Below are 21,719 nucleotides of genomic sequence, written 5' to 3'. Positions count from 1 at the left end.
TCACAGTTTATGGTTCCTATCACCTGGAGTTTATACTTGGGATTTAAAATCAGACCTAAGGAATATTCTACATATATTGTGCAGTCTTCCAGTTAGCAAATGGCACTAGCAAATGCGTTATAGATTCCTCTAAATCTGGATGCGTAATTTTAAAATTGGTTTGCTGATAAATGTCTTTAAGAGCATAAAATGTACTTTTTGCCTTATTAGTCTATTGTCTCTGTTTTATTTTTTCCCCCCAACCATAGATGTAACTTAGTATTAGAAGTTTTGGGAGTTCCCATCGTGGTGCAGTGGTTAACGAATCCGACTAGGAACCATGAGGTTGCGGGTTCGATCCCTGCCCTTGCTCAGTGGGTTAACGATCCGGCGTTGCTGTGAGCTGTGGTATAGGTCGCAGACGCGGCTCGGATCCCGCATTACTGTGGCTCTGGCATAGCCTGGCAGCTACAACTCCGATTGGACCCCTAGCCTGGGAACCTCCATATGCCACAGCAGTGGCCCAAGAAATGGCAAAAAATAAAAATAAAAAAAATAAAAAAAAGATAAAAAAAAAAAAAGAAGTTTTGGACTCTTAAGTATCTGTATGCTTCCCTCAGCCACCTTGTACCTAAAATACTTCCAGACTTCTGACATTGGCAGACACCTTTGCATTAAAACCCTGCCTCTCAAAATAGAGATCCTGTTAAAGGTTCATTGTGGGGACAGAACTATTGTGATATGAAGTCTATTTTCAAAGAAATCTTATCTTTCCCTATCTGCCTTATAGACCCAAAGAAAAAAGGAAATTAGGCAAAAATGTCAAAATTAAAATCATTTTTGCTCCAGGTCTTCTTTTTCTGGAAGCTTGTATGGAAAGGATAAAATGAATTTATCTAAAAACACTCTAGGGTAGATAATGATTCAAAATTATTGTTTAATTTTTCTTTTTTGTAGTAATACTCATTGTGGAATCTTAATTTTTATTATGCATTTTTATCTTAAAACCTGCAGAGTTTTTTTTTTTTTTTTTTTTTTAAATCTTATTTTGGCTTCCAACCAGTACTTTCAAATCAAAATTCAGAGCAGGTAGAGAAATGCTTTTAAAATGCATATTTGATGTAGTAAGTGCTATGCTATGCTTCTGAAAGCGCCAGGGTCACAGCTGCATACATGAAAATGCATGGTGACTGCAGGCATTGTTTCCTCACACAGAAAAGGCAATCTGTGTCTATCGCTGAATTTATGATGTAAATCAAATCATAGCTTTCCTATATTCAGAGATGTAGCAGAAAGGTTTAGGTGGCCTGAAGGTTACAAATAACTTTTGCTTTTTGATTTGTCTACCACAAGACTAATTTTTTTCACTCTGTCTTTTCTATTAAGATTGATGTATTTATACTTGGAAGGTGAATCTAGTTACGTACCTTATTTTATCGTTGCCTCTGTGCTAGTCTGGTGGAACCACGAATTTATCTTTTATTCCTCCTCCTGCTCTGTTCTGTTAAGATGCATGTACTGCTCTGTGTTGTTGACAGTGTTATTAAAGGGTAGGGAGCACTGCATGCTTCCTTTGTGCTTTTTTTTCTCTGAACAATGTGGACTTTGAAACAATGAATTTAGAGGGATTGTGACTAGTTGGTTTTTCATGATCCCTTCAAAGAGGTTAAAGAAGTGCTTTGGGGAAAGTGTGTGTGTTTGTTATGTTTATTATAGATGGGCATTTGGCACTGAAAGGGGAAACACAAAATGAATAAGACATGGACCCAGCTTTCAAGCTGCTTATGCTCTGGTTTAAAATACAGGTTTATCTGCATGACAATCAGAATAGTATCCTGTTTATGGGGTACTCTGTGTGCTAGGTACTGTGTTAAATGCTTTACTTAAAACGGGAGTTAAACCATGTTCATATCATGAAATGGAAAAGTACCAAAGAACATAAACAAATTGGCTCATCTATGGCAGAAAAACAATAACAATACAACAACAAAAACTACACAGTGAAGGAGAAATTAGAGGCACCAGAGGCCAAGGAGGGGTGACCTGGTTGCCTTGTTCGCATCTATTTTAATCTTTAGAAACAAGTTACTCTCTTTTAAGAAGAAAGAGGAATCTATTGGATGTCTCGATGTCGGAAATTATGATTTAAAAGTTTCTGTGTGCTTTTTCTGCCTATAGCCCTGTACTTCTCTCTGAAATAAAAATATTGGATGATTTATTTCTTTGAGATAAAAATAGGAGGCCTCTGTTTTGAGCCATTAGATTTTTATTAGACACTGGCCTTAGAGTCATTTAAGCTTGGCATAGACTTATTAGTTGTTGAGAGCATCTTCACTGCTTTCTGCCTTTACGGTGTTTGGTTCCACCTCTGGTCCTGAACTGTACAAAGGTTAGGGCTTTAATGGGTGGCATGGGTTATAGAACTTGAGCACTGGAAGGTACTTAGTCTGATTTCCTCATTTTACAGATGAAGAAACTTTACCCCAGAGAGGTTAATTCTCTTGCCTGAGCTCACGCAATTTGTTGCAGAGGCAGAAGGTGAACTTGGAACTCTTAACTCTTAATTCAATGTTTTCTCTCCACTGTTTCACCTCACCTCTCCACTCCTAGTTTTTTCCGAGATGTGGATGTGGCAGCATAACAGTAAATGATTCGGGTGATGCTATGTAGGCACTGCTTTTGTAAATGATGATGGCAGTGTCCCACATTTGTGTCTATATTTCAAAACTTGTAGACCTTATTGCCTGCCATTGGTAAATTTACAAGTAATCAGGTTGTATGTTTACTACAACTATCATTTTGAATCACGTGTTATAGTCAACTTACCTTTTTTATACCTTGAATAGCGGTTTGGGAATAATTGCTATTTTAAGGCATAACCCAGGTTTGTTTTGGTCTCTTTTTGTACCACATAATTTCTTTTTTTGATTAACAGTACTTCTAATGAAGAGAACAGTTGACTCTAAGTTGTGGTTTCTTCCATTTACCCTGACCTTTCTCAGTTGTAATTACTTGAAATAAGTGGAACGACTAACAAGCAGTGAGTGAGAAGAAAAATCTTGAATAATCCGTAAATTTAAGAATCAGTCCTTGAATATATCGAGTGAACTATATTTAGCCTTATGACATTTTGAATGGTCTAGTTATAATACTTTAAATAGGAAAATAACTCTATTTTCTACCATACTCAAATTAGTATGCATAATATTGAATGCTCTTGCTTATTTTGGAATATGATTCTGTATTTTGCAAAGGAATAATTTTATATTTGTTTCCCATTTTAAATCTTCTAGTTTCTACTGTACTGTTACTCTTGTGCTCCTAATGTTAATATTTGATGGTTATGTTTCCATAAGAAACTTCAAATTTTGAATGTGATTGATTGATTGCTTTTGGTTCAGTGTAAATAAGGATGAAGGTAGGATCATAGTCTTTCTAAATAACTCGAGGCTGGTACCATTTTTTAGTTAAGTTTTGCGCCTCAAATAATGCTTGTCAATTTTGCCTAATGCGGTGGTTCCTAACCAGGGGCAGTTTTGCTCCCCAGGGGACATTTGGTAATATCTGGAGACATTTTTGGTTGTCATATGACTAAGATAGATAGATGCTAAGATAGCATCTAGCAGATAGAAACCAGGAATGCTGCCAAATGTTCTATGGTACATTGGATAACCCCCCAAACAAAGAATTATCTGACTCCAGACATCAGTATTGTCATGGGAAACTCTTACATATGGCAGTTGCACAATGAAATAGATTAAAAAATATACCCATTCTATAAAGTACAAAGCTTTATGTATTATTTTATTGTGCATTCACGTGCCAGTTTAATGATTCACAAGGGAAAATTTTGGCTTTTTGCTTCATTATGCTTAAAGTATTAAAACAAAAATTTGGGCAATTATAATTGATTTTAGTTTAGCTGTGCTCAGCTGAAATAGTATAATATTGGTAATCAATATTAATCAGCAGTAATATTCAGTGTTCTTAATTTGGACTTCCTTTCTCCCTCAAGGTTTTCAACTTCTTGGAATCAATATTGTGTATTATTCCTGCAATATTTCCACTTGGATCTGACATAATCAATTCTCTGGAAAAGTTAATTATCTAGATGTCTAAGTCAGTAATTAATCTGGATAAATCCCTAGTCTATATTCTATTTAATCTCATCTTTAGAGTTTAAGCCTGAGATAAATAGAATTTGCTAAACCCAAAAGCTAGCAAAACACTTTAATTTCACCGCAACAAAACTTGAGTGGGAGTTCCCCTTGGGTCTCAGTGGAAACGAATCCGACTAGTATCCATGAGGATGTGGATTTGATCCACTGGCCTCGCTCAGTGGGTTTAGGATATGGCATTGTGGCGAGCTGTGGTGTAGATTGCAGACACAGCTTGGATCCCATGTTGCTGTGGCTGTGGCTTATGCTGGCAGCTGTAGCTCTGATTCGACCCCTAGCCCTGGAACTTCCATATGCCGCAGGTAAAAAAACAAAACAAAACAAAACAACAAAGCTTGGGAAAATTTGAGTGGATCCCACAAACTCAGTGAAGTAGAAACTAAATTATAATAGAATTGTTTGCTATATATGCATCATTTCTAATCCTATTTTAAAATTACTGTCTCCATGGAGTTCTCCTCTGGTACAGTAGGTTAAGGACCTGGTGTTGTCACTGCAGTGGCTCGGGTTGCTGCTGTGGCACAGGTTCAGATCCAGTCCTTAACCCTGGATCTTCTGCATGCTGTGGTCACAGCCATGATGATCTGATTTAATAAACAAAACTATTAAAAAGGAGGTAGATTCTTAATAGTTTTTTTTTTTTTTTGAGGGAATGTGAGGAGTAGGAAGGGGTAGGATGATTTACAAGGGAGGAATATTGAAAAGCACTTAAGTGCTTTATGATCACACAAAAACAGTGTGGTAACTTGTTGGATTTTCTTCTTAAATCATCATGAATACCAGCATTACCTAGAGGATTAATGTCTGGTCTTATCTGATGCTCCTCCTTTCAATATGGTGCTTGTTAGAAGGAAAACCTATAGCTAGCATCATTACAGTTGCTGTTCTTTCCTTTTTTCTTCATGTTTACTTGAACATGACCTACTGAATTCATAATCTACAAAGTTCAGCTGATGTGACTTAGCCCAGAGGCTTTTAGGATTTGTAACATTTGTTTCTTAATAACTGTAGCAAGTAGAGCAGAAGCAAATTCTAGATAGGTTTAACTGCCAAAGAGTTTGGAATTTGGAAATGTGATTTTGATAGGATTTTTGAGTTTTGGCATAAAATGTTGCTTGGAGTGATCCCTTAGCAATGGCAGTAATCTGATCAGTCAGAAATAGCCTGTGCTTTAACAAACAGGAGGCTGCCAGCATGAGAAGTTAGTGTCTGATAGATTAGGTGAGGATGAGGAGAAAATAAAAAGATTGTGTTAATATACCCCAGAAACTGTGTAGTAGTGTTGGAGAGGTGTTTAACATGAGTGTTCCAGGGTGATGGATCTGCCATACTTTTCTGTTTAAGAAAAAAATAAAAAAAATCAGAAAACTTCCCAACTCCTAACCTCTCTCTTTTGTGGTTTTTTACTTGTAGTGGTTTTCAACATTGGCAACACATTAGAATTGCTGGAAGAGTTTTTAAAAATTACTAATGCATGGGCTCCACTCTTGGCAACCCCAATATAACTGAAGCCTTGGTACTGATATTTTAAAAGAGCTCCACAGATGAATCTAACATGCAACCAGGGTTGAGAACCACTGCTATATAGCAATGCATTGGAGTTGTCCGGAGAGCTATTTATTAGGTCTGGGCTGGGGCCTGAGAATTTATTTGCATTTCTAACAAGTTCCCAGGTGATGTCAGCATATTGCTGGTAAGGCAATCATATTTCGAGAGCCACCAAAATGGCAGTTTTAAAAAATCATCTGAATGTGACTGATGGTCTGGTCTTTTAGTTTTTGTTTTTTTAATATTGCTAGTGCTATATTATTAGGTTAAATATTAAGATTTAAGAGTGGGAGTTCTTGCTGTGGCACAGTAGGTTAAGAGTCTGACTGCAGTGGCTTAGGTTGCCGTGGAGGTGTGAATACCGGCCTGGCAGGTAGGTTAAGGATTTGGCATTGCCATAGCTGTGGCATAGGTCACAGCTGAGGCTTGGATTCAGTCTCTGGCCCGGAAACTTCCATGTGCCGCAGACGTGGCCATTAAAAAAAAGAAGAGCATATATAAAATGATTGATGCTTCTATATGGTTTGAGTTTTTTTCAAATAACATTTAATTTTTTTTTTTTTTTTTTTTGTCTTAAGGCCGCACCTATGGCATATGGAGGTTCCCAGGCTAGGGATCGAATCAGAGCTGTAGCCGCTGGTCTACGCCACACCCGCAGCAACTGAGCCTCGATGGGAACTCCAGCATTTTTAATTTTTTCTTTCCATTTTTTTTTTATTACTCAAATGAATTTATCACATCTGTAGTTGTATAATGATCATAACAATCTGATTTCACAGGATTTCCATCCCACAGCCCCAGCATTTTGAATTTTAAAAATTTTTTTCTTGGAAGAAAAAGCCACATCAATAATTACTGAAAACTTTATACAATACTTCATAGTTTAAAAAGCTAATGGATTTACAGTTTCTAGTTGATTTTTTGAATTATTCATAATAATTTGTGTTTCTGCTTTTTTCTTTTTCTTTTTTTAACTCCATTATTTCAGACTCCTTTACATTTCAGATCTTTCATTTTATGCAGTCTTTTAGGTATCTTAATGTAGCCCAGATAAAAAGATTTGTCCTTGTTCAACAGAAATTTCAAGAATTTTTTTTTTCTTTTTCTTTTTTAGGGCCACACCTGCAGCATATGGAAGTTCCCAGGTGCTGGGAAGTTCCAGGGGTCAAATTGGAGCTGCAGCTGCAGGCTTATGCCACAGCCACTGCAACATGGCATCTGAACCACATCTGTGACCTATGGATCTTAAACCTACTGAGTGAGGCCAGGAATCGAACCTGCATCCTCATGGATACTAGTTGGGTTCTTAACCCGTTGGGCCACAATAGGAACTTCTCAAGAATTTTTAGTTTGGAGAGTTTATTATTTGAGGTGGAAGAAATATTTTCTTTTCCTCATCTTACGTATACTAGGGGGACACAGAGACATATATGGGGAAGAATGGAGTAAGTGGGAACAGAGAAGGGGAGATAATGCTTACAGGTTAGAGGAAATGGGACCTTCCAGGTTTGGAACGAGATCAGCGGGAGGAGGAGGTAGCCTGTGATTTCCAAGAATGAAGGCATCAAGAGAATGGACAGGAGAGAGCTACTGGATTGAGGAGCTTGGTTAAAGTTATAGGGCTATTAAATGGCAGAATCTGCTGTCAAATTTATGTCTCTAAGACTCAGGTTTATTTTGTTTTCTGGAAAATAGATAAAGGAAAAAAAATAGTTCTAATGAGCCAACTCTGCAACAAATGCAAAAAAGGATAGTTTTGTGACAATTACAAATCCTGGAAAAAAGTTTCTAGACAGTAGTGCCTTTTTTGTTGCTATATTTGCATATTAAGAATCTGTAGGCCTAGAATGACAGCTTCCAATGTGACTTTTCTATGTTTTCCAGAAACCATCCTCAGCCTTTGATCACTGTGCTTGAACACAGACCTGATTGCTGGCCAGTACTTTTACAGCAGCTGACAGCTTTTTTCCAACAATGCCCTGAAAGGTAATGTAACGTGAAATAGATGAAGGAGATGAAATTGTATATGCTGATTTTAGAGTTTTTTTTTTTTTTTTTTTTTTTTTTTTTTAAGCTGCCTTGACTGTAGTGTTTTCTCTTGAAGAAAGGAAATATCTTAGAGCAGCAGTTTTCTATTTTCTTTTTAAGAGTAAGAGATAAAAAATCCTGCCAGATTTACTGATTGTTGAAATACTGAATATGAGAAAAGCCACTATTAAAGAAGCCAGGCATTGATTAGTTGGGAATGTTGATTAGAAATATTTAGTAAATGGAGTTCCCTTAGTGGCTCAGTGGTTAACATACCCGACTAGGAACCCTGAGGATGCGGGTTCGATTCCTGGCCTCGCACAGTGGGTTAAGGAACTGGTGTTGCCATGAGCTGTGGTGTAGGTCGCAGACATGACTCAGATCCTGCGTTGCTGTGGCTGTGGCGTAGGCTGGCAGCCGTAGCTCCTATTCAACCCCTAGCCTGGGAACTTCCACGTGCTATGGGTATAGCCCTAAAAAGCAAAAAAAAAAAAAAAAAATATATATATATATATATATATATTTTCAGTACACTACTACCTGGTACATATGGTAAACAAGTTTTTCCCTCTGGAAATTAATTAGCAAGTTAATCTCTCCATTAGAAACCAATGCCAGTTGAGATGAAGCAGTACTGCCAACTAGGACCAAATAGCCGCCACCATGTGTTGTTAGTTTAGCTTCACCAAGGCCTCTGATGGTCCTCATAGCTTTCTTCTGACCTTACTACCATAGCACTGGCTCAAGTGGTCATCTCTTTTTGTGGCTGATGCCACCTGTTCCTAACTGGCATCTCTGCCTCCCATCTCATTCTGCTCAAGGCCGTTCTCTAAGCATCCAACAAGATGACATATTAGGAAAACAGATCTTATTGTATCACTCCCTTGCTTAAGTCACCACAACTGTGATTTTCTTTTTAAAAATATTTTTTTTCTTTCCTTTTTATGTTGGAGTCTAGTTGATTTTGCAGTGTTATGTACAGCAAAGGGATTCAGTTACACATATATATGCATCCTTTTTCAAAATCTTTTCCCATGTAGGTTATTACAGAACATTGAGTAGAGTTCCCTGTGCTATGCAGTAGGTCCTTGTTGATTATTTTATTTTTTAAACATAACTTTAAAAAAATTTTTATTGAAGCATAGTTGACTTACAGTGTTACATTAGTTTCAGGTGTGCAGCAACGTGAATCAGTTATACATATAGATATATCCATTCTTTTTTCACAAATAGGTTATTACAAACTTTTGAGTAGATTTTCTTGTGCTTGTTAGTCATCTATTTTATACAGTAGTATGTATATATTATTACCAACTATCTAGTTTACCTATACTTGTGTCTAACAACTGTGATTTTCCATCTGCCCTTAGTGTGTAGGCTAAGCATGGATATGCCCTCTCACCCTTCAGCTGATTTTATGGACTGTTTTTTAACATGTTGTTATCTTATGGAAGCTTTCTATTAGAAAATGATAGTTTAATTTCTGAAATATTTGGAACATCCCTGGGCTAAGGTTAAAATCTATTACATCATGCTAGGCTCTCTGTATGATTATGGTCCCTACCCATTTCACCAGTTTTATTTTTTCCTATCTTTACCTCATAGTTTATGAATTGTGTATCTAGCAGTACATTGACTTGCTTTAGTTCCCATAGGAAACTGTGCTATTCCTTTGCCTCTGTGCTTTTGCTTATTAATATCTACCTTCCTTTCTTGAATCTCATCCCAGCCCTTTTTTAACTAATACCCTAGCCTTTTCTTGACTAATTTCTCTGTTTTAAATCTGTCTTTAGATATTCACTCTCCTAGGAAGTGTTTACTTACCACCAGCTGAATTAGATGTCCCTTAATAGCTTCAGTTGTGATTTCTAACATCATTATACTTACCACACTGTCTTATAATTATTCTGCTCCATTAACTGTGAAACTTTCTTGAGGGCAGGGGCTGTGTGTCATTATTCTTTGTCTTAATAATTCTGGTCACATTTTTTAGGTGCTTTATAAATGTTGAATTTATGTATGTACATACACAAAGCCCATAGATTGATGGGGCCCGGGCAGTGGGTTGTAGAGTTTCTCCTAGGATATAATATCATGATAGGAAGGTATCATTGCCCAGGTAATCCAATGCCTAAGTTACATTTATACACTAGCTACATTCATGTCTTCTTGCTCTTGAAGGTCTTACAATATCCTACAGATACATTTTCTTAGAATATAGTTTCTGAGTCTGTAACTCCAATTTTAGATGGAATTTCTAGGCAGGATATAATGCTCTAGTATGTTTTAAAGAGATGTGTCAGAAGAATCTATGTAACAACTGAATGAATACCTTAAATATCATGAAGATCATTATCATCTTCTCGTCCCTCGCCTAGGACTGCATTTTTCAAAAATAGGATATTAATATTTGCTAAAAAAGTCTTTGTCCATGTCAGAAAGCAAAAATAACAAATTTATAAACATTTGTTTAATGAAATTTCTTTCTTTAAATAGATTGGGATACTTAATGAAAGATGCTCCTGCTGATATGCCAAGTTTATTATTAAGCTTGTTTTGGATAATCCTTACAGATATCTCTCTTCTCCAGTGCTTTAGTTAGTCAGCAAGTAATTAAATTACCTTTGGTCATTATCATTTAAAAGCAGTATTACATTGGCATTTGGAAGTAGTTCTTTTAATGACATATGTCCAAATATTCCTAAGGAGAAAAGATTATTAATTGATTTTGGTTTATTTGTTGATAAGTGTCTATTGATTTATTCCTTTCACTTGAATTCTGAGGTGTTATAAGTTCTAAGTTCTAAGTTGTGTTATAAGTTCTAAGTTTATTTTCTATTTATTTGCGAAGAATGATTTCAGTTGTCTCATTTCTACCGTTGTATTATGAGACTGTTCTTTGCAGGATGAAATTGATAATTCTTGTTGCACTTTCAACAGACTGTTAGTTTTCTGAGATTTAATTTTAGAATAAGTTAACTTAGTAGTTTTTATGTTATTGTTTAGAAGGTAATGAAGGAAGCTTGATAATTTAATAAGAATGAAAATGGTGATTCACCACTATAGGAAGGAAGCAAAATATTGTGATGATAGCTTGTATTCTAGCTCTTTCTACATTAGAAATTGTTGATTAGAATAGCTATTTGGGTTCATTTTTAATAAAATGTAGATGTCTTAAAATGACAATGTATCTTCATGCTAGATTTTGCAGGGGCATGGTTCTTTAAATTCTGCACGCATTTGAAGAAGGCTTGTGATGTTAAGACTTAGCCTTTATGAATTGAGAGTTGGGTAAATTGGCAATGATGTCATGGTCTTCAGCCTAGGTACTTTAAGGTTATCTAGCCTAACACATAGTTTTTCGGATGAGGGAACTAAGGAGAGCAACATTCAATGAGTTGCTGAAGGTCATCTCCTAATTAGTGGTGGATTTGGGCCCCAAACCTCAGTGTTTTGACTCTCATCCCAAGTCTTTTCCCACTGCTTCTCCCTCCATGCTGAACACACATGTGACAGTCTTGTGTGTTGATGATGTTGGCTATTTTTTTTTTTTTTTTTCAGGGCTGCCCCTGTGGTGTATGGAAGTTCCCAGGCTAGGGGTTGAATCAGAGCCATGGCGGCCAGCCTATGCCACAGCCACATCTGTGACCTACACCACAGCTCATGGCAATAATGGAACCTTAACTTACTGAGCAAGGACAGGGATTGAACTGGCATCCCCATGACTACTAGTAGGATTTGTTACCACTGAGCTACAACAGAAACTCCCATTTTTAAACATTCTTAATCACTTTGAGATTTCAGGTTATCTCTTTATTATTTTACTCTTCTCCTTAAGCCCTATTTCATAACCCACTGCAGTGGTAGTAAATCATCAGTTACCACATAGGAAATGCAAAATCTAAAATTAAGACAGGTTAAGCCAAGGAGATTTATAAAGAGTATTTGTCCTCAGGAAGCTCAACATTACGCTTGTGATGTCAAATATAACAGCATTTTGGAAATATGTTTCCTTATATGAACCTTGCATTTATTTTGGAAATATATTTCTTTGTATGAACCTTGCATTTATTTCATCTTCAGCATCTCAAAGTGGGAGAAAACTGATAAGCTACTCATGGATATTCTTGACATCTGGATAGTATTTATCCTTTGAGGAATACATTATTAGAGCTGAGGAAGCAGTATTTCTTAAATCTCTTTTCTGGAAACTTATGCTCTGTATTCTAACCACATCTACATCATTCTTTTTTTTTTTTAATTTTCCTAAAGTGGATGGTAAATGTTTGATTTAATAATTATGACCTAAAAAGGCCTTTTGTTTTTATAGATTCTGTAAATATTTGTGCTCATGAGGAAAAAACCCTCAGATTGTGAGCTGCATCAGAACAAGGATTTAATATATTTTTGTTTCTTGTGTTGTTTCTAGCACATGGAAGAGTGAATAATTGTACTGTAGGAACTCAGTCAGTTTTATCAAGTGACTAAATGAATGAATGAATGAATTAAATCTTAATAATTTGGTAACTTTTAAACTTTTATTAATGTTAATGGTGTTTTGAAATTGCATAGCTATGGAATGCATTATAAAATCATGCTGTCAGGCGTAACTCAAATGCCGTTTACTCAAAAAAATATTGCATTTTATACTTTTCTTTTAGTAGGTTTCATTTTCTGTCCTTTAGTCCAGAAACAGAGCTGGTTGTCCCTGTTAGACTACATGCTTCTTAAGGCTAGATATTGTCTGGCTCATCTTTAATCTTATCTAATAATAACATATACAACAAATATGAAAAATTTAAAAAATTAAATGATATATATTAATGTATGCTAATTATAAAACTATAGCAGTATAAATGAATTGGTTAACCTAATGATTGACTGAGTATCTCTTTGAGGGCCTGATGAGTACAGTTATTGATGTTAAAGCAAAGGAATCCATAGTCCATTCCCTCATTTGCTTATAGTCTGGTAGAGGATGGATATATTAAATAAATAGGGAGTTCCCATCGTGGCACAGTGGTTAACGAATCTGACTAGGAACCATGAGGTTGTGGGTTTGGTCCCTGCCCTTGCTCAGTGGGTTAACGATCCGGCGTTGCCGTGAGCTGTGGTGTAGGTTGCAGACACGGCTCGGATCCCGCGTTGCTGTGGCTCTGGCGTAGGCCGGTGGCTGCAGCTCTGATTTGACCCCTAGCCTGGGAACCTCCATATGCCGCGGGAGTGGCCCAAGAAATAGCAAAAAAAAAAAAAAAAAAAAAAAAAAAAAGGCATAAATAAATAATGACAATAAAGTCATTATCATGTGCAAACACATAATGGAGATCTGACTAAGGCTAGGTGGCAGGGAAGGCCCTCAGGGAGTCATTTTAAAGGGGAGAACTGAAAGATGATAGAAATTAGAAAGAACAGGAAAGGGAGAGAGGGGAGAGTATTACAGGTAGATGGAACAGCAAGTGAGAAGAAAGCTCAGAAGGCCTGATTAAAGGTCTGAAAGAAGTTTAGTGTAGTTAAGTGGGGAGTGGAGAGGAGCAAGAGATGAGACTGGTGGAGTTCCCGTCGTGGCTCGGTGGTTAACGAATCCGACTAGGAACCATGAGGTTGTGGGGTCGATCCGTGGCCTTGCTCAGTGGGTTAAGGATCTGGCATTGCCATGAGCTGTGGTGTAGGTTGCAGACGCGGCTCGGATCCTGCGTTGCTGTGGCTCTGGCATAGGCTGGTGGCTACAGCTCCGATTCAACCCCTAGCCTAGGAACCTCATATGCCGCAGGAGCAGGCGAAGAAAATGGCAAAAAGACAAAAAAAAAAAAAAAAAAAAAAGATGAGACTGGAAAGATAAGTGAAGGCCAAATTATGGACAGTTTTGAGTTGGACTAAGTACTTTATCTTAAGCTAAACTCTTTGAAGAAATTAATGCCATGATCAAAATTTTGTATCTCAAAGGTCATTCTAGCTTTTTTTTTTTTTTTTTTTTTTTTTTGTCTTTTTGCCTTTTTTAGGGCCGCTTCCACGGCATGTGGAGGTTCCCAGGCTAGGGGTCGAATTGGAGCCGTAGCCACCAGCCTACTCCAGAGCCACAGAAATGCAGGATCCAAATCGCGTCTGCAACCTTCACCACAGCTCACAGCAACGCTGGGTCCTTAACCCACTGAGAAAGGGCAGGGACCGAACCCGCAACCTCATGGTTCCTAGTCGGATTCGTTAACCACTGCGCCACAACGGGAACTCCTATTCTGGCATTTTAATGTCTTTGGACTTGGAGTCATTGGGATGTTTTGAAATCTAAATAGATTAGAAAGATTTGTAAAGTCTTCCTCCTTTGACTGGGAAGAACTTAAGAAGAAGGACTTGACAAATTACTTCACCTCTCTCTGCCTCAGCTTCTGTATCTGCACAATGGGATAATATTTTTTTATTTCATAGGGTTGTGGTAAGGATCAATTGAGTTTAAAGGTATAAAATGCAGTAACTTGTTCATGTAAGTGTTAACAAGTTGACAAGTAAATGTTAACTGCTGTCATCACCTTGTTGGGATGTCTTTACGGCTTTGTTTTTACATAGAGCTCCATCTGTCAGGTTTTTCTAAAAATGCATGCCCATGGAGTTCCTGTCATGCTGCGGTGGCAATGAATCTGACTAGTATCCATGAGGATGTGGGTTCAATCTCTGGCCCCGCTCAGTGAGTTAAGGGTCCAGTGTTGCCGTGGTGTAGGTCACAGGTTCGGCTTGGATCCTGTGTTGCTGTGGCTGTGGTGTAGGCTGGCAGCTGTAGCTTTGATCCGAACCTTAGCCTGGGAACTTCCATATGCCTCAGGTGTGGCCCTGAAAAATCAAATAAATAGAATAGAATAGAATAAGATAAAATAAAATGAAATAAAAATGCATGCCTGTGTCATACTCCTGGAAAATGGATCCTGACATCTTTAACTCTAAAAAGGTCCTCAGATGATACTGATGTTCATTAAAGACTGTTTTTGGGGATGTAGATGCTATTCTGTGTGCAAATAGGGACCCTCTTAGTCCTGGGCATCAGGCTTATGGTCTCCAGGTGTTGAGTCATCCTCCCCAGAGTATAAAGAACTATTTGGAATGGGTTTAGATGGGTCATAGTGGAATGGAAGAGTCGTGAAAGAAAGGTACACTGAATGTGGTATCATGGTTTGTGAGATGTTGAACTCTAAGTTGATGTTTGACATTTACTTGCTTGGTACTCTGTTAACTTAATGGCTTATACACTACATGACTTTCAGGTCAGAAGTTTCATGTATCCAAATAATGGCACCGTTTCTATGGTATCTATATTGTGAACCATCCCAGTTACAAGAATATGCTAAGCTCCGACTAGCTCTGCTCAAAGTCTTACTTCAACCCCGGGTTCTCTGTGACAAAGAACAACCATCAATACTGGAACAGCAGATACTTCAACTGTGTTGCAACATGGTTCCATGTTTGCAGGTAAGGCCTTTCCTCCACCTTCACTTATTTTTGTGCATAAATAGAACCTATGTGACTTGGAAGACTGGCTCTAGAAATACCTGCAGGGTTTTGGAGATGAAAGAAACCAATCTAGATTTCACTTTAATATATACAAAATTAACTACATTTATAGAAATAGAAATCAACATAGTCCATTTTAAAATTAGTAGGAATGAAAACTTTAAGAATGACTTCTTAGGGATAATTTTAAATTGAGTTTCTCCTATGCTGGACACTGAGAAAGTTATAAGGGGGGAAAAATTCTCTTTGTGGAAGTTGGAAAAAGGTGTCTCTCTGGGCAAATACAGCCCTCAGGGTGGAGGGCTTGACCAACTGAGTGCTGGCTAGATTCTGATTTTTATTTTTTTATTTTTTAAAATTTTATTTATTTATTTATTTATTTATTTATTTGTCTTTTTGCTATTTCTTGGGCCGCTTCCGTGGCATATGAAGGTTCCCAGGCTAGGGGTCGAATCAGAGCTGTAGCCACCGGCCTACGCCAGAGCCACAGCAACGCGGGATCCGAGCCGCGTCTGCGACCTACACCACAGCTCACGGCAACGCCGGATCGTTGACCCACTGAGCAAGGGCAGGGACTGAACCCGCAACCTCATGGTTCCTAGTCGGATTCGTTAACCACTGCGCCACAACGGGAACTCCAGATTCCGATTTTTGCAAGTCCCCTTACAGCTTATGTGGTGACCCTGATGGATCCTGCTTTTGAGAAGCCCACAGTCTGGTAAGGGAGCTAAAACAAGTGTATACATTCTTATAAATTCAAAGTAGATGGATGAAAGATATTTAAGAGAGGTATGGATAAAATGCTTAGAGAGTTTAGGGGAGAGAGAAATTTGAGCCACTATCTCAATAACTGCAGATTAAAAAAAAATTTTCCCCAGTTGCCAGCATGTCATGATTTTAGTGATTCATTTATCCCTTCCTACCGTCTAGGTTTATTGTTTGCCTAGAATCTGAGCACCATGCTGCTTAGCTGATGGAGGGAATCTGTGAATATTTTTCAAGGTGATCCCTTGAGGTCACAAATGACCTAAGTTTGTGTTTGCAAGAAGTAACTAGAGTGACTCTTTTACAACTCATAAATAGGCTTTCTTGTAATTAAGGCCTAAAAAAGTGAATTCTCCTGTGGCTTTGGTTTTGTGTGGGCATTAAAGCAATGTATAGGCAAAACATCTTGAACTTGGGTACATTTTTCTATACCATGTTTGCATTACTCTCTTCTGTGCTCTTTGGTAGATGTTTGCCTTCATCCTCCTCAACCTATATTTACAAGCCTAAATACTTCCAGTAGTGAGCTTTGTGGGATATTTCTAGGAATCTGTGGCTTGTTATTATAGTTGAGATAGGTGAGAAAAAAAGAGATCCATCATTTGGAAAGAGTGGAACTAGTGACATAAAGACATTTAATCATAACAAATCAGCTTTATTAGAATGAAGAATATGAGAGTTGGAAGGGATCTTTCTGGCAATGTGATCCATTTTCCCACTGATTATAGGTATTTCTTATACCTTTTTTTTTTCTTTTTAGGGCCACACTTAGTGGCATATGGAAGTTCCCAGGCTAGGGGTCTAATTGGAGCTACAGCTGCTGGTCTATGCCACAGGACAGCAACATGGGATCCAAGCCACATCTCTGACCTTCACCACAGCTCATAGCAATGCCGAATCCCTGACCCACTGATCAAGCCCAGGGATCAAACCTGCATCCTCATGGATACTAGTCGGATTTGTTTCCACTGAGCCACAACATGAACTCCCTCTTATACTTTTTAAGAGACAAATATCCCATGATTAATTATTTTAGTAATAAGGAGCATGCTATTTTGCAAGGCAACCATTTATTTTATTTTATTTTTTTAGCAAGTACTTCTAATTGACCTGCATTTTCTTAAGGTTACCCATTAGTCCCCACTTTCTAAGAACAAAACAAAATAAGCTTTTCAAAAAGCCTATCTGCAGCCTGTCTTGTGCTGTTTTTTCTTTTTCTTCCCTTTTATCCTTTACTCCCTTCCTCCTTTCTTTTCTTCATCAGTTTCTTTACTTCTCCACACAAATGGTTTTGACTTTTCACTGTTTTTTGAAGGAATTCTTTAGTTTATTGGTGTTCAGAATGTGTTACTACGAAATGTTCTTAGAGCTTAATGCAGTACTGTAGATGTGGTCTGGTCAATAGTGAGCATTTCAATACAATCATAGTGATTAAAATTTTTCTTTAGAAATAGCTATCACACTATTGACCCATTTTTCAATGAGATGATAGTCAGTGAAACTCCTTTTTCTTCTCATTCCAGTTGTTCTTCCATATTGTATTTATGGAGTTATATCTTTTTTTTTTTGAACGTACCTGCCTTCAACTATTGACTTTGGCCTCACTAGTTCTTTCTTTTTAATTGTGACCCTTGTCATCTCATATATTATTCATTGTGCATGATCTATTTCTACATAAATATAAACCATACTTCCAAAGTATTCTTGTTAAGAATTTTGGTAATGTTAAAGATTAGAGAGACTTTAATGCTAAGTTGCTGAGGTTGTCTTTCAATTTTTTTTTTATTATGGAAAATTTCAAGTATGTACAACAAACTGCACTCAGGGAAATATATTATTAAATAAACTTGGTGCTTTATTTTTAATCCCTTTCTTTTCTTGATGGCCTTTTGCCTTTCCCATTTTGTATTTGCAAAAGAGTAAAATGATTTAACTACTGGACTCTTCACATTTATTTTTTATAATTTAGTATTTTCTGCTGTTTCCTCCCCCTTGATCTTTTAATAGCTTATTTTTTTCATCTTGTTTGTTGGGAATTAATTTTTCTCTCTGTGTAAAATGTACAGTCATTTTGGGTTATTATGGTGGTAACAACTGGTGAAAGGTACAGCTGGTCAACTGTAGGCTTTCCTCTTGATGAATTTAACAGACACAAGGCTCCTGATTGAAGCAGATGGTTCATTGTTTGTAATCTCTGGGAAATGCCAGTGTGTCTGTGAGCAGGACCATATCCTTAGTACTAACTCCAGAATTTTGATCAGAACAGCTGGGTTTGAATTGAATTGGGATTTTCAAGAGCACCCAAGTCCTTCCTATCTAATACATTAGCCAGTTGAGAAGACACTCTACCATTTGAATATGGTCTTTCACTGCATCTGCCAAGTGTGGAAATGATGCTCTCATGTAAGGTTGTCTGAGCAAATTTCTTGCAGATGAAAGGTTTAGCCGTGCACTAGAATAACATGCTAACCCTTTTCTTCTAGGTAACTATGTTGTAATTATAGAATGGAGAGTTCATTTGGACAACTCAAAACTAACTTTAATTAATTTCCTTCAACATGTTGGCACTGTCATGTAATTTGTCTTTAAAAATCTACACTCAGAATAGTTAGAAAAATAAATGGAAAGAGTTTGTGCCAGCCAGCACTAACAAAAAGAGTAGCAAATTGTGTTTTGGTTAGTGAGAAAAGGAGAAGGCAGAGTTGTATTTTTTAACTCTCTCTGAGTTACATAAATTTCTTCTATTTTAAGTCTTTATAGGTTTAGGGAAAAATATTTTATTGGTAGATGTCTTATATAAGCTAAAATTATCCTTTGGTTTGTGTATTACTTTAATATCATACAATGCTTTTTTTCCAAACAGATAAAAGATATGATACAGACAACAGAAGTGATGCTGTTTATTGAAGAAGTATATTTAAGCCTTTTGCGTCATCCCAGTTTTTGGAAAATTCAACTTACCGAGCTGACCCTTCAGCTGCTCTGTGTCTCTGAAGTCAGCTTAAACATAACTGGGGAATGCTCATCTTTAATTCACCTTTTAGAACACAGTGTTGAGCTTCTGAGGGAGGTAAGGATAGTAAGAAATTTTGATATGTGAGTTATTACTTAAGCGAATCTGGAGTAGTGGGCTGGGTGTGTTCTTTTACTTTATGTACATGAAAGGCATATTGATTTCATGCTATTAGATCATAATACTAATGTGCTACTACTACTAGCATTTATTATAAAACTGAGTCATTAAATACTCTCTGGAGCATCAGTTAAGGGTCTGCTCCTGTGCATTTTTTGTTTATTCACGTTGAACACAAGTATTGCCAGACCCTATAGAAGAATACAGTTGACTCTTGAACAGTGTGGAAGTTAGGGTTGTCAGTCCTCCATGCAGTTGAAAATACATGTATGCTTTTACATTTGACCCTCCGTCTCCAGAGTTCTGTGTCCATTGATTCAACCAGCCACTGACTGTGTAGTACTGTAGTACATACATATCTCTTGGAAAAAAAATCTGTGTATAAGTGTATCTACGCAGTTCAAACCCATGTATTATTCAAGGGTCACTTTACACAGATGAAAAGGCCATTCCGTGACCTCAAGGGATTATAAACATCCAAATAAATAATTGTAGTACAATAAGGTAGGTGCTTTTTATTTTAAAAATATATTTAAAGTACGATGGGAGCACAACTTAAGGGAAGTAGACCTGAGTTTAGATTTGAGGAAGTTTGAATAGGAGTTTGCTTCGTGCAAATCAGAGGCTGGGAAGGCATTCCAGCTGCAGAATCAGCATGTGCCCAAACACAGAAACATGAGAGAGCAGGCAGGCATGACCTATTCAGAAAAAAAAGTGTTGAATGTTGCCAAAGGATTAAGGTGTAGAAGATAAGGCTGGGCCTGTCATGAAGGGTCTTCCATACCACACGAATGAGCATACATTTTATCTTCTAGGCAGTGGCATGTTATTGAAGAGCTTTCAGCAATAGGTGCCCTCATATTTTTGTGTGTGGTAGATCATTCTGGCAGGAGAGTGGTGGAGGGTTTAGAGCAGGGTAGCACTAATAAGGCAGGAAGTGAAGAGGGTGTCTTAGAGTTCTAGGGCTGCCATAACAAAATATAATAGACTGAGTGGCTTAAACAACAGAAATTTATTTCTCACAGTTCAGGAGACTAGGAAGTCCAAGATGAAGGTGCTGACAAATTTGATTCCTAGGAAGGGCTCTCTTCCTGGTTTTTAGAGGGCTGCCATCTCACTGTGTCCTTACACGGAGGAGAAAAAGCAAGTGTGAGCTCTCTTTTGTTTCTTCTTTTAAAAACAGTAATCCTTTCGGGTTAAGGCCCCATCCTTATGACCTCACTTAACAATTACTTCCTTATTCCAAATACAATCACATTGGTAGTTAGGGCTTCAACATATATATTTAGGTAGGGAGGGGATCTGAGTCCATAGCAAGGAGCTAATTAGGGAAATGAGAGCAGGAAAAGAGAAATATAGGACATGAAATCAATAGGTCTTTGTGGTTTATTACATGGTCAAGGAGAAGGTCCTTGGGAGAGTCTCAGCTTTCTATTTTGCGAGAATGGATGATGCCATTCATTTTGAGAAATGGTAGCTGATGTTGAAGAGAAGATGATAAATTTAGTTTTAGATATGCTTGGTTTGAAATATGTATGAATCATAGGTAGTTGGATATGTACTTTTAGAATTCAGAATAGAAGTTTAGGCTAAAGGGATAGATTTGTAGACACCTACTTTGGCGTGGGAGTTTTAACCATGGACTATGTGACAAGGCTTGGGATGGAACTCTAGGGACTTGTTAATATTTGGAGTACACTGAAAAAGAGAAATCTGAGAAAGTTTGGCTTGATGGATTGTATAACAAGCAGAAGAGATGGATGACCATTCTCCTTTTTGAGATATTCTTTCCCTTGATTTTTTTTTTTTTTCTTCTTTTCTTTACAGCTACACCTGGGCATATGAAGTTCCCAGGCTGGGGGTTGATATGGAGCTGCAGCTGCAGGCCTACACCACATCCATTGCAGTGCCAGATCTGAGCTGCATCTGTGACCTGCGTCACAGCTCATGGCAATGCTGGATCATTAATCCTCTGAACAGGGCCAGAGATCTAACCCATGTCCTAATGGATACTACTTGGGTTCATTACCACTGAGCTGCAACGGGAACTCTCTGGCCTGAGGATTGAACCTGCACCACCACAGAGACAACAGTGGATCATTAACCCGCTGTGCCACAGTGGGAGATCCTAATTTTTAAAGTATTTTTTGATTTTAATATTTTAATATAGAATTATAGAATACTTTCATTTAGAACACTGAAATGGTGTATATGAGAGAAGATCATATTTATATTGTGTCTTCCTTCTGCCCAATATTTTGACAATTTTAGAAGGAAGTAAAAATAAGTAGAACTGTTAAAGTACTTGTAGTATGAAATTTCCTGTCCCCAGCTCTAGCCTAGTGTTTTCGAGGTGTAAAAAAACAGAACCTGGGAAAATTAATTTGCAAACATATATCCTTTAGGCCTGTATACACTTTAATTTGAAATAAAATGAAATGGAATAAATCAATCTTGTTTTGAGGCTCTACTTGTATTCCTGTATCACTGAATTTATCAGCTAGATAGTCACTTCAAATATTACATAAGTTTTTCTAACCTCCTTTGTTCTTTTTCTACCTATATCAGACTTGTTTTGTTGCACACTGAAA

The 21,719-nt window shown here is 37.4% G+C and overlaps 1 protein-coding gene across 17 annotated transcripts in view; it reads left to right on the top strand.

Moving 5' to 3' along the window:
• FOCAD (focadhesin) overlaps positions 1-21,719 on the top strand; it is a 317,387-nt gene that overhangs the window by 63,247 nt on the left and 232,421 nt on the right. For all 17 annotated transcript variants that reach the window (XR_014820926.1, XR_014820919.1, XR_014820920.1 and 14 more), the window contains 3 exons: positions 7,590-7,691; positions 14,984-15,188; positions 18,859-19,065. Coding sequence is in view for 9 of the 17 variants with exons in the window: in XM_021063120.2 (XP_020918779.1) it covers positions 7,590-7,691; positions 14,984-15,188; positions 18,859-19,065 (514 nt within the window). In the remaining 8 variants the exon portion in view is untranslated. The remainder of the gene's footprint in view (positions 1-7,589; positions 7,692-14,983; positions 15,189-18,858; positions 19,066-21,719) is intronic.

The sequence above is a fragment of the Sus scrofa genome, chromosome 1 (genome assembly GCF_054392235.1).
Source record: "Sus scrofa isolate SSC_HxYL_T2T_F1_AM1 chromosome 1, Sscrofa_HxYL_maternal_Yorkshire_Landrace_v2.0, whole genome shotgun sequence".
Classification (NCBI taxonomy): Eukaryota; Metazoa; Chordata; class Mammalia; order Artiodactyla; family Suidae; genus Sus; species Sus scrofa.
The sequence above is the reverse complement of the archived record's forward strand: the minus strand, read 5'-3'. Positions and strand labels throughout refer to the sequence as shown.